The 12,990-nt window shown below is 52.9% G+C and overlaps 4 protein-coding genes across 4 annotated transcripts; 1 reads left to right on the top strand and 3 right to left on the bottom strand.

The window, feature by feature from the left end:
- Positions 1-1,724: 1,724 nt before the first annotated feature.
- P168DRAFT_322055 (uncharacterized protein) lies at positions 1,725-4,029 on the bottom strand (the record flags this gene model as incomplete). Its single annotated transcript, XM_024840529.1, has 3 exons — positions 1,725-2,550; positions 2,611-3,445; positions 3,498-4,029. 3 exons carry the CDS (start codon positions 4,027-4,029, stop codon positions 1,725-1,727), a joined length of 2,193 nt encoding a protein of 730 aa, XP_024689037.1.
- Positions 4,030-8,867: 4,838 nt separating this feature from the next.
- On the bottom strand, positions 8,868-9,851 carry P168DRAFT_209271 (5'-methylthioadenosine/S-adenosylhomocysteine nucleosidase family protein; the record flags this gene model as incomplete). The annotated part of the gene is made up of 1 exon (XM_024833043.1): positions 8,868-9,851. A coding segment is annotated over one exon (984 nt), but the record flags the coding sequence as incomplete, so codon positions are not given.
- A 1,053-nt stretch (positions 9,852-10,904) lies between these two features.
- Positions 10,905-11,424, top strand: P168DRAFT_68179 (uncharacterized protein). The gene has a single exon (XM_024842099.1). It carries the CDS (start codon positions 11,037-11,039, stop codon positions 11,343-11,345), a length of 309 nt encoding a protein of 102 aa, XP_024689035.1. The 5' UTR covers positions 10,905-11,036; the 3' UTR covers positions 11,346-11,424.
- A 79-nt stretch (positions 11,425-11,503) lies between these two features.
- P168DRAFT_243571 (uncharacterized protein) lies at positions 11,504-12,247 on the bottom strand (the record flags this gene model as incomplete). The annotated part of the gene is made up of 1 exon (XM_024833869.1): positions 11,504-12,247. One exon carries the CDS (start codon positions 12,245-12,247, stop codon positions 11,504-11,506), a length of 744 nt encoding a protein of 247 aa, XP_024689034.1.
- Positions 12,248-12,990: the final 743 nt, after the last annotated feature.

Below are 12,990 nucleotides of genomic sequence, written 5' to 3'. Positions count from 1 at the left end.
CTTCACCCTTGGGCTACTAATTCCAAGCACCACGTAGAGGTGCAAGTCATGCTTAGGTGTCGTACACAGGGTTTGTACGACTAGGCGAGCAAGTGCAGGTGCTAGGGGCTGTGCATGAAAATGTAAAAGAGAAAAGGTATATCTGGTTCAAAGCAGAATGATCAAAGGAACTGTTCGGCCCCTAACGCCACCTTATCACAGCTCATCTTATACGGCCATTTATACTGTGGAAAGTATTCCAGGATCTCTTCTGGCATTTCCCCAGTGTAGCCCTGTCCCTCATACCAGAATGGCTGGAACCCTCCTTTGTCGAAGTCGGTATTATCAGAGACGAGATTGTCAACACGAGCCAGTGCCTCTTCCGAACTGCTTGGGGATATCCACGCTGTGGATGGTGGAGTTCTTGATTGCCGGCGGGAGCACAAAGCCGGCTTTGACCAGGGCAAATCCTCAATCTCCTCGTGCGTATTATCCAAGTTGATTGAATTTCCCTCCTCTCCTCCATTTGGATCCTAGTTGATTGGCATCCCTGGCAATTTCCCTGCCCAACCCTCCTCTGAGGCGCAACTGCTGGGAGACTCCGTTATCCACCATGCCACAGCTCATCGTACAGAGCACTGACTGCCTCTGTCAGGCTATGTACAATCAGAATTGCTATGAAGGGATCATGGTCTTCACTGAGCCTCGCCGGCAGGTATCATCTCAGCAAAACCTTCGCCTTTTCAAGCATCATGTGAGCTAGATGCACCATGTTAGCTGGCTTCGCAGTCCTCAGACAATGGACTAACCTATGTATCACGGTTATGATGGCTCTGGTACCATCCTGCATTGTCTTATTTCATCCAAGGCACCTTGCATGGCGGTGGTGAAGCTGTACCGGGTCACATCAAAGAACACACGGAGACCAGCAATCTATAACGGCCAACCCGGACGGTAGGGATCTTGCACACATCGCATGTTATCAAACAATTATAAAACAGCGATGAGTATTTCAACACCGACCGCCTCGGGAACAGTTCTCGAAGGCTGCCCAGATCCCAGTATCGCAGGAATTTCCTCCGGTTGATGTATCAGTCAAAGCGCTCATTGTACTTTGCCGAATGCCCTGGGTGGGAATTACACGGGCAACGCACTCCATATAATCACCGGGGAAGTAGTGGATCCGTCGGCAGCTGGCATGGATGCTCTCTAACTTGTCCATACAAATACAGGGGGAGTAGTAGTCAAGTACCAACGATGACACTGCCATATTCACTGGTGGTCTTTGTGCAGATAGGGAAGGTTCTATCATCAGTCACTCCCATGCTTGGAGTCTTGTTGGTCACTTTCCTCAACTTGGTGAATACCATATCCTCATATCCCCTGTTTAACAACTCTTATTTGGCTTGCCTTGTTCTGGGATATCATGGGTTTCAAGGGAATGTTTCAGCTTGCGGAGAGAGCATGGCAATACTTGGAATTACTATAATGAGTACTAACTTGTTTTCTTACTTAATTTTCTTATTTGTATGGTTTATGTTATCAGAACTTTAGCTTTATATTAAACAGATTCTCCTTCAACATAATGAATAACTATGTGATGTACTCGAACCCAGTCCACGGAAGCCACAGTCTTAACATTTAGACCCATCTATCAATTCATCCATTGAATAGCGAATAGTCTGTAGCGACACTGCCTCCGTTGCAGTCTACCTATATATACATATTGATATTCGCCGTCCTTGTCATGCTATCATTTCTTCACCCTTCTTAGTTGCATGTCCCCGAGTAATCACCCCAGGCCCACCAAGGGTCAGCCGAGTTGCATCATCATCTAATCCAATCCACCCATCAACCTTGTTCAACGTTGCTCCTACCACCTCGTTTCCATTCCCTAACGGCGGGAGCTCATCGTCCCTCAATCCAACCCCGATCCGTGCAATCGCCACCGCATCCAGCGCGACAGTCCACGTGGGTAACTGGTTGATATAGAACGTGACGTAGGCTAGACCCACCAGCTGCAGGAAGATGAAGATACTAACCACCGCTGTCCCCGCGAGCGTCTTCACCGGCAAGGGCACCAGCATCCCGGCGCCAAAATGAATCTTGCGAGCGGAAAAGGTAGACGACCCTGTCACCGTCTGGGTCAACATCGCCCGGTTGGAAAGGTACATGCCTGCAATTAGGCCCAATTCGGCTGCAGCGGTGTCGTTGAAGGATGACACCCAGTTCCCCACGAGGGAGGTGAGCACTTCGTCCGGTTCCCCGCCGATCGGGGACCCGAAGACGCCGGCGATCAAGGACCCGCACTTGCTTTGGAAGTCATTGAATATCGTTATGCCCAGGTTGGAGAAGGGAAGGCGGCCCTGTTGGCAGATTTGCTGCGCGGCTGGTGGGAAGGTCTTATCGGAGGCGTTGGCTGCCACTTCAAAGAAGGACTGGTTGCCGAAGAGGGCGATGGCCGTCGTCATGAGCGGACCGGACGTGTTGAGCGAGTACGTGCCATATGGGTCGGCGGGCTCGGTGTTCCACATGTTCAAGCTGTAGCGATGGTAGCCGTGTGTCTCGTCACTGGGGTATACTATCAGTTGAGACGCTTGACTATGTTATGGGTGGATCGAGTGAACCTACCTTTCCGTTGGAGGCCCGACACCCTTGCCCGTCTGCAGATTTAGTTCGTCGTTGAACTCCCTGGCCATGGTATCCGGATCTGGCCATTCGCCTAAGAGGGGTCCGTAGATCTGAGAGTTCATGTAATTTCCAAGCTCGAAATAGCCCCTCGTTGTTGACGTCCTGCAATGGAGTGTGAAATTCGCCACGGGGTCCGGGGTGTTTCTTCGTCCATCGACCACGTCCAGGTAGAGGTCCTCCCCAATGTCCTGTCGATTCCGACTCAATGACCAGGGGTGTACTCCGTACTCCCCCGGGGCGCACACTCGAATGTCTAGCAATGGGCTCTTAGACAACGACCGATGGAAGGGGCGTTTTCCCGGACACGGCTCTGGAAACTGGGCCTGGGGGATCTTGTCACACCACGCGGATGAGTTGAAACGCAGGGCATGCTCGCGAAGGACCCCAGTGCCTGTCGCATTTTGCAGAGCCGTAACGAAGAAGTTGGGTGTGTGGTTCGTCGCACCGTGCCCTGAGGTTTTATCATCCGTGGCCCAGTATCGCAGCGTCTGTCGCGACGTGGGGTCAGCTATCACGGCAAGATGGTCATCGAGATACGACGGGTCGGGCCACAGGCGGGTTTCAAGATCAAGCATGTTGAATGTGGCCAGGCTGGACATCAGTTCCTGCACCACCCGGTTTTGGTGGATAGTGGCCAGATCGGCCGGTTCAGGATCGTAACCTACCACGACCGGTCTTGTCGATCCACACGCCCCGGTGGGGTTGTCCAGACAGGTCATCACCGGGATAGACTCCCATGACACCAAGAGCTGCTGCAGGGGATGTTGCACGGCGCCTATAATAGTGTCAGCGGGAGAGGTGTCCTGGATGACAGGGTGGAGGCGTACTTAGGGCTATCAACCCCATGCCCAGCCACAGGAACGGGCTCCCAATCCCCCTCCCCGCCGTGCGCGCGGCTTCGAGGACGGCGGTCACATCGGACCAGCGGCGATCGGCCAGGGCGAACAGTTGTCGCAGGCTCAGCCGTTGCAGGACCTTGCGCTTTTGCGTGTACACCACGGCTGCCTGTGCCAGGAGCGTCGAAGTGACCGGGATTGTGGCGACACTGGCAATGGAATTGAGGGTCCGTATCGCAGCCACCCAGCTGAGCAACGAATACACCCCGTGAGCCGCCAGGCCATATTGGGGGAAGTAACGCTGCCCACTGTTGCCGTTGGGGGCGGGAGGCCCTGACAGGACGCAGGTGAGAACCCATGGGATCACCAGCAAGGGCACATAGAATATGAGGAGATAGACGGTCAGTTTTCGGTATCGCAAAGCTAGGGGTACGCCCGGACGCGACTCGATATCAGGCCTGCCCCCTACCCCGGTGGCCAGCTGTGTCTGTTGGGAGTTCATCTTGTGCTCTTTCGAGGTCATTGTCGAGAAAGGGACGAGAAACGACGAAGCCTGATGCGGAGAAATACCACTTGGAGGTTACTTGAGGGTTATATACCGGATCATTGTCCTTAGTCTGTCCAATGTCTACCCGATTGTCAATCACAGCCTCGTGGACTGCAAGGCTGTGTCTCGGATCATACAAGAGAGCCATTGGGCTCCTGGATGATGTGTGGAGGCACTACTGGTAGGCTTAGCAGCCTTACTAGTCGCTGCATCCACAAGATTTGCAAAACATCTCCATATGGGGTAGTCCCAACCTAGGTTTCGAAGCATGTGGCCGGAGATCTCACTCGTGGGGTTTATAGTTGTTGATGATAATCCTCATGAAGATGGCTGTTTTTGATGGCTGTTCTACTCAAACGTGACAGAGCGAATGATCGTTCCAACAATAGTGAGCAGTATTGATGGGCGATTCCCTACAAATGTGCAATCATAAGGCATGACACGCACAATAATTGAAAGAGTGAAAGCTGATGGATCCACTACTTTTTTCTTACTGTTGGTCTTACGGAAGTGTTGCTCTATCAAAATCTACCCTACGAGTTCTCTGTGCATCAGCAAACTATAGCCAAATGATAAACAGGGAGTGGATGCTATTATCCCCTACTACTTTTATGTGAAGGGAGGAGTACTGCGATAGAGTATCAGCATAATAAGGAAACATACCCAAATCACCATTGTACCTGAATACTGATCCCCCCTCATAGTGGGTACTTGTACCCACAGATGAAAGATTCGCGACACGCTTCACACAGATCTAAATTTACTTTACTCCAACCGAGTGTCTACTATTAGACACATTCTTGTCCCGTCTACTCTAAGGGAAAGTGAAACAATGGGCACAACCCTGGAGACAGCCGTGTAGCTGGACAGCTTCTTCATAGTATTTCTCATTCAATTGTGGATCCGACCAGACTATTTTATCCAAATTCAACATCACGCGTATGCATGTTTACTTCTATCAAATCGTCATGTTCCATCCGTACACGGCAATACTCTTGGTATCCTATCGAATCCGCATTAGCATAATCCATGAGAATTAAAGGAACGATTCGAAGCAAGAATGGAGCAGTCAGAGACCCGTCTTGAAGGAAATTCAATTTCACCATAACAAAAGTTCAGGGGCAAAATGGAAAAAAGGTATCATCATATGCAAGGGTAGTGTGGAGAGGGATAAACGTACCGGTATATGGACTGTGCTGATAGATCCTAATGAGTTAGTAGAATGGATAGATCTGATACAGTAGCCCTCGAGCATCGTCGAGCTTATATCAATGCAGTGTCGCCATTACCCACAAGAGAGGGATATGGCCATCCAGGACAGCAAGGAGGCAGCTCCTGGCAGATTTGTGTCCAAAACCCCCAACAGCACCAGTCAGGACATCCTTTGGTGAATTCCTGCCACCTGCGGGAGAAAAATGGGAAAGATGAAAACTCGGATGGACGACATGCGACCGAAGGTCTTATAAAGGGCATGCAGTAGGGCGAGCCCTACTGTTTTGCATGTTTATCATGTTTACCTTGTTTTCAATGCTGGATGATCACCATTCTTGGCGTCCAGATGAGATGAATGTGGACATTCTCCATCCATCCCTTGTTTGGCATCGGTCTGGTCCTGTACGTGGTATGCGAACGCTGTTGAAAACATTTTCGAAAATTATTGAGGCATGAACAGGCTGATACAATAAAGTAATAGAAACATTGCTAGAATAAATAGAGAAGCATTGATAGAATGGATAAACGGTATCAATTGATAGAATACTACGTGAAAGGTCTGCAGAGGAACAACCGGCAACACACGGCAACACACGTCACTGTGACCCACTCGACCCACGGATTCCACATCCGCACAAATGGAAACCTGGCTCCTCAAGGCCCGCTGTCGATCCGGTGAACGATGGTTAATGGGTGTCAATGGGCCAGCTGAACCAAGGGTATGCAAGGCCAGGAGGAATGAAGCTCAATGATTAGATCTAGACTGGGTAGACAAATGTCTCTCTCTCTTCATAGGTCCGACATTCCCAGGCGTTATTGAGGAGCGCATGCGTTGATGGTAGCACTCGATCATCCTCATCATCCTGGGTCTGTGCGGGCGGAGTAGGCTCGATTCCAGGGAGTCCACGACTTGCTTGAATCGGGCTAACGACGAACCACCGTCGGGGATGGCGTTCAGAAGGAGCTCGACGATGTGATACTGGCCGAGACGGGCCGCGGTAGCCAGGGGAGCGCGTCGGATGGGATCACCCGCCAGGGGGTTTGCTCCCTTCTTGAGCAGCAGCCGGATAGCCTCGTCAGCTCCTCCGGTGTCGTTGCTCTTGATATAAAACGACAGTATGGGCTCGTTGTCTTTGTCGGGGGTCGTCGCGTTGACATCGGCACCGTAGCGGATCAGAAGATCGCACATGGGCTCGAGATCATCCTCATCGATCAGGTATACAAGCTGCAGGGGTCGGCAACCACTTGTCAGGAAGTTAGGGTCGAAGCCCCAGTCCAAGAACACCCGAGCCACTGTGGTTCTTCCATCTTGGACAGCAAATTCAAAGGGCCGCTCGTCGCGAGTGCTGGTTGGATCTGCGCACACCCCGCGACTAAAGAGGAATTGAAGCATCGCCGGACCGTTATGCGCACCAAGTTCGAGCACCGACATGTTCGGCAAGCCCTCCAGCGGATATCCACCGTCTAGCAGTCTCTGCACCTGGCTGGGCTTTCCTTGCATGATCGTCTGCCCCATCAGGTGCGGTACACCCGCGATGGCCACACCCCGGTCGACCAGCAGGTGGAATGTCTCCTCGTGTTGGATAGCTAATTCGATAACCGGAAAGCCCCATGTCTCCGTTGTGTCCGGATCGATTCCATGGTCCAGGAGCAAGTCGACCACGCCTGTGTGCCCTCCGCAGATGGCGTCAATCATGACCCTCTTCAATACACCGTCCTTGCGAGCACCCGCTTCCACCAGGAGCCTGACTATCTGACTGTTCCCCGTCCAGGCTGCCAGGGCCTCCGCCAGCTCACCGGGCCGGGACTGTGGTATCCACGCCACCGGCAAAAGATTCATGTTCGGATCGCACCCGCTGCGTAGGAGTCGCTCGACCAGCCATTCCAGTCCGTGCTGCGCACCAACATGCAGCAGAAAGTTCGCAGCATCGCCCTGGTTCTTCGCAATTCCGTCTACATCCAGCTGGCTCACGGCGAGCTCCACCATGGCCGGGCCTTCTCGCGGCGCCGAGCCCGCCGGCGCCCACTGCGAGTCGATGCGCGTCTGACGCGCCACGCCCACCCCGCGCTCCAGCAGCATTTGGACCAGGTCCATCCTGCCCTTGTTTACCACAAATTCCACCAACTCCAACTGGTCCGACAGCGACCCCAGGTCAGCCTCGATGTCCAGCAAGTACCGCAGCATGTCGACCTGCTCGTATATCACCGCTAGCGCTACCGCGAGCTGAGTAAATGGCTTTTCACCTCCCCCCTGCACGGCACGGTCCACTAACAACCTCGCCACGGGGATATGACCCCCCATCACCGCCATCTCTAGCGGCGACCGCTTGCGCCGGCTCGGGCGAGGTGCGGGATTGACGCCGTGGTCCAGCAATGCCCGCACGACCGACACGTGGCCGTGTTCGGCTGCCAAGGTGAGGGGGCATTTAAACTGGCTGTCGTCTTCGTCATCCTCATCGAAAAACTCTGGATTCTGCCACTCGTCGGTCGGGTTGGGGTCTACGCCCTTTTCGAGGAACAACCGGACAATCGACTCGTGCCCGTGCATGGCGGCCATAGCTAGAGGCTTCCAGGGTTCATCCACGGTTGCGTCGGGCGGGGCGCCCAGCTCAAGCATCCTGCGAGCGAGTGGTTCCTTTCCGTGAACGCAGGCCCATTCCAGGGCCGCTGAATCAGAATGGCGGATGTTGTGTTTGTAGAGATCGCGATCGAGTAGATCGTGCAATAGGCGATTGGTCCGCGCCAAGGAACTAATGTCATGGTCAAACGTCAAACACGAGGCAATGTAGCTGATGATCTCGAGAGGTAGGTTCATAAACTCCATGGTGCGTCCAGGATATCTACTGAATGGACCGTGGAGGTGTGGGGAGGTGTGTGAAGAATAGAAAGGAAGGCGTGAACGCGATTGGATAGATATGCTAGATCCACCAGGCTTGGTGGCGTCCCCATACCCTCTCCTGATGGGGTTTAGTGAGTGGCTCACCCGTGTTTCCGAAGTACTGTCCATCGTGTCCCACAGGTTATAGTATGGAGATGGGTGTTGGTAGGGGCTTGTAGATGTTGGAAGAGGTGCTGGTAGTCAATGGGCATGTTTTCGTAGAATGATGTGGTTGATGAATGATTGTGAGAAATACCGTCCTTGGGCCCGAGAGAATATATATAACACTACTATAAGAGTTCCCAAGTATGATAACAAACATTGCATCATTCCAGTGATAATGAGTGCGAGTGATGAACAATGTCAGTACACTCATCCTTAACTAGTAGCCGACACCTGCTGCTACGAAACTCCATGATATGAGAACGAAGTAAATGAATAACCCCCCAAGACATGGGTACAACCCTGGCTTCCACATGGGGTAACGGACCCACTTTGATGCGTTCCCTTCCCTCGGCCACTGCGCCAAAATATCGAATCGTCACTTTGGTCGGGCTTGTTATGTCTGATATCTCAACACCTGCTAAACCTGGATGTTGTGAGAATGCACCGTGGACTGGCCAATATGGACACCGGTGCACAGAGTCGGTGTTCTGGGGGGCAGAGGTTTCTCTTCCAGGACAATGGCTGTGAACTCACTGGGGGACGATGAATCGTCATGAGAATAATGCTCCAGGAGGGCCTTCATCCCGGCTGCAGCGCTCGCTGCAGCATAAGCTTGCCACTTTCTATCCTTGTCGCTGTCCGCATAATCGGCCACGCCTTTGATGACGAGACACGGGAGCACCTCCCCCAGTCCCGCTGCTTCCATATCGAAACCGATCACCCCATAGTCCTCCCCGAATCGGTCTCGATCCGCGGAAGATCTGACGAGTGAGTCCCCGGACGCTATGAGTCCGATGTGCATGGCTGGGTCGGGGTTCTCACCGGGGCTCTTCATCAGGCCAGATCGCTGTCGGATCCTACCAGATATTGTGTGCCGTGTGTCTGGGTCTATCGTGCTATCGGGGCCATCCTCACTGTCCTCAATATCTGGCAGTTCAAAATTTGTGCAAACCGTACGCAGCACATCGTTTTTGGCACCAGGGTAGGCGCTGTCCTCCATACCCGCAGCGGACAATGCGGCAGCCAGATGCTGTGTATGTCGGGACCTCACCTGATGAGAGTGTGGTACAGTCTGGACCTTTGCCAGGAGTGCTTGGGGCTCCGGTGATAGCAGCAGCATGGGTTCATGTGGCTGATCAGCGAGGTCGAATTCATCCCCGTATAGTGGCCCTATGTCATATGGAAAGATCGAATGGCTAACCACCACATCCCCAAGAAAAATATGTCGCCCGTCGGGGGTCTTCGGTGCGCCGCCGCAGATCCCGACTGCCAGTGCTAGTGAAACATTGGGGAAGCTTGATTGAAGATGAAGTGCCGACCGGGTGGCTGATAATCGTGCCGCGTGGGACATATAGACGAGCACGACGTTATGGTGACCGATTCGACCCAGGAAGTATGCGTTTTCGTCGAAGGAGGATTTGCCATAGATGTCTCCGATGTCGTCGTAGACCTCGTCAAATACGGACTCGACTGCGTTTCCTTCCAAGGGGAGAGAGCAGAATACGGCGATGTTGAAGGCATCGCGGCTTTGGGGTTGATGTAGGGCCATGACAGAGTCACTGTCGTTATGGGGTATGGATAGGTAGAACGAAGATTACGAAAGTTGTGATATGATGTAAATCAACCTTCCAAAGAACTTCAAGTATGTCTTGAATGATTTCGACTTTATAGGACCGTAGTGGTCACGCCGTGGAAGGCTGCAGTGGCTAAGACATCCTGGCGCTTATCCTGTAATTTCAATATTGTCCCAAACCCAATGAAAAACCGATTGTCATGTGTCTAGATACCTAGGGCGCTTGGAAAGAGTACAGCGCCAACACAACCTATCAGTGACAATAGACTGATCGCATCCACCACATGAGTGACACCTGGAAAGGGGATCTCAAATATCCAGGCCACTTCAATCGTTGGAATTCTTGCCTGTCACCTACTATGTCCCTAGAAGAGGCATAAAGTCATCCATGCTATTTCAAGGCCGAGAAGGCGGATCACATAGCAATTGTTAGTTAATGCAGTTTCCAGTGGTTGCCATCAACTGTAATGGATGAAGATGAGAGGAATTAACAAAGCCACTGTCAGATCTACGTTGGTTATGCTTCCCCACAGAGGCGCAAAGTGAGCTGTTCTATGTCAACGCTATGGCTTAAACCATGCAGCGATTATTACTGCGGCGCGAAACGGGTAATTATATCCGCCGCTGAGCAAGCCATACTCTGCCAACGTCAACTGGTATAGGAGGGTTTCAATCTCCCACTGGTGATCCCAGCCTCAGCCGGGTTGACGCCATCCACGAGTGAAGTCGGGGAAACAGTAGGTCCCGATCCACAGTGACCGTGAGCTCTTAACCAAACCATCATTTGCCGTCGATGAGCCAGGGGAATTCGTGTAGGGTTAGGGAAACGGCAGGATCGCCGGGCTGCCATTCCTTCACCCGAACCAGCAGTACAGGGCCATGAGAGAGGCATGGAGTTCTGGTTTTCCTCCAGAATTTCCTGTCACCGGCAGACAGACATTGAGCATGTCCTGTCGCTCCGGTCCTCCGAGCATCGTGCATACTGCGTTTGGAAGTAAACAGGCGGGCCTCGCTGTCATGTTCACCCCTGGTCGCAACCGTAGCCATTCCATCCTTTCTGTCTTGTCTTTCGTTTCCAACAGGGCTGGGACGATCGCACGAATTTTCTCCAACTGAGTCAATCTTGTTTCACTGTGTTTCCTTCATTTTCCTACCATGGTCCTAAAACTGCCATTACTACGTACCCTCGCGGGCGCCCTTTGGCAGCGCCCGCGCCCACCCCGGCCGCCAACGATGCTTGTCAGAAGATCGGCGAAGCCTTCAAGAAAGGAACCAACGTCGGGGATGGTCAGTGCAGAAGACGAGGCGAACCCGCTGTCGAGGCTGTCGCTGACCCGTGCTAGACTACACCATTGTGGACGGGGGTTGGCCGCAACGAGTTGGAGCATAGGAACTTTCAGTGCGCGTGTATGGTCACATCGCCAGGGTACAATTCAAAGTCTATATCCATGCTCTATCTGCTAATCAGTGCGCGATATGTTTCGCGTCGACACGGAATTTTTCGTCCACGTCCCATTGCACAGAGGGCCATCAGGTCGCGTTCGATTCGCTCGTTAGGAACATCGGTTCCCCTCCAACAGATCCACCATACAAACCCCATAAACCCGCAGTTATCCCGCACATCATGCATCCTTTGTCTCACGGTATAACTTCCGCATCAACGCCGCCAACTCCTGCGCCTCGTGCTTCACCCAAGGCATCGCATGATGATAGTCCACTTCGTATAACTGAGCCCGCTCCGTGTCGTAATACGTGCTGAATTGGTGCCGTCCCAGCGGAAGGAACATGTCCTTTAGTCCGTGCACATGCAGCGTCGGCATCCGCACCAGCTCGCTGCTCTTGACGCCTTTCGACTCCATCGGTGCCCCGGATCCCATGCATAGCACCCCGAACTGGAGCCTGATGTTTGTCCTGCTGCTTTCTTGTTGCTTTTCTTGTTGCTTTTCTTGTTGCTGTTGCCGCTGCTGCTGTGCGAGTAACAATCCCCCCACCACGCGACTGCCCTGGCTGAATCCTATGGCGCCCACCCACGGCCCGCCGGCCCCGGTCTTGTCGTTCGCCATCAGAGTCAACACGCGCTCCACCCCGTCTGTGTTTTGTTCGTCGAAACCGCTACCGTCGGACCGTTCGCTGCCGCAGAGACTGCCCAGGATAGATGACGTATCTGTCTTGAACCACGAGTGGTAGGGCCCGTAGTCACGGAAGGCGGGGAGGACGCCCGGCCCCGCGGGGCGGTCGAACGGGCCGTCGAAGTAGACGAGCTGAAAATCGTGCTTGAGGAGCTCGGCAAGCTGGCAGCATTGCATCTCGTAGATTTGGGAGTTGGAGCCGCCGCCGTGGAAGCAGGCGATGCGGGGGAGGGGCATGGTGGGTGGTTCGGTGTGGGTTGTTGTCCGTTGGTAGTGGTGTGTTACTGGAGGCGGTTTTGTGAGTGTCGGGCATGGAGGGGTGGAAGGCGGTGGACTGTTCTAGCTGATGTCAGACAGATCTATTCTCGTTCTAGGTGTGGGTTCTGGCTGATTTGGTGGTTTTGGCCCGATCTGATGCCGGAGTGGGGTGGTGATTGGCTAGCTGCATGCAGGGATTTAGGGGGGGCATGATCCTGGCAGTTGGCAGATCGGACGGGAGGGATTGGAGACAGTCTAGGCTTGATTGCGACTTGAATATAGAAGGGACCAATGAGTGTGCCCTGGTGTATAGCCTCCACATGAACAATGCCAGGAGTTTGATGCCCTTGATGGAGTAGATAGGTGAAGTTGAGATGGTCCCGGTTAGGGCATCCCGGTCATGTGCTGTGGCCTAAGGCAGAGACAGCAACGAATGATCTTGTGTGGCCCATGCTCATCGATCTAGAGTCTACTGATGAACCTACCATTCACTATACGGTGGCTGTGTGATAATCGTCCAATGATTATAATGGAGTTAAGTCTATTTGGTTGTGCCTATGTCGTTTCCCCCTTTCCATCGACCGCCTCTGACCAAAATATACACAAGGAAACATCTCCGCATGAAAAACAATCACACAATCTAGGAATCCGAATATAGGTATAGACCTAGATAAGAGAGAACATGGCTCCACGGGCTAAATGACTACATGTCCTTTCTCGAG

The sequence above is a fragment of the Aspergillus campestris genome, assembly GCF_002847485.1.
Source record: "Aspergillus campestris IBT 28561 chromosome Unknown P168scaffold_14, whole genome shotgun sequence".
Taxonomy (NCBI): domain Eukaryota; kingdom Fungi; phylum Ascomycota; class Eurotiomycetes; order Eurotiales; family Aspergillaceae; genus Aspergillus; species Aspergillus campestris.
This window is presented reverse-complemented; position numbering and strand designations above follow the sequence as displayed.

Bases quoted from the DNA above. Each gene is read 5' to 3' on its own strand.
- P168DRAFT_68179 (XM_024842099.1), top strand. From the start codon at position 11,037: ATGGTCCTAAAACTGCCATTACTACGTACCCTCGCGGGCGCCCTTTGG.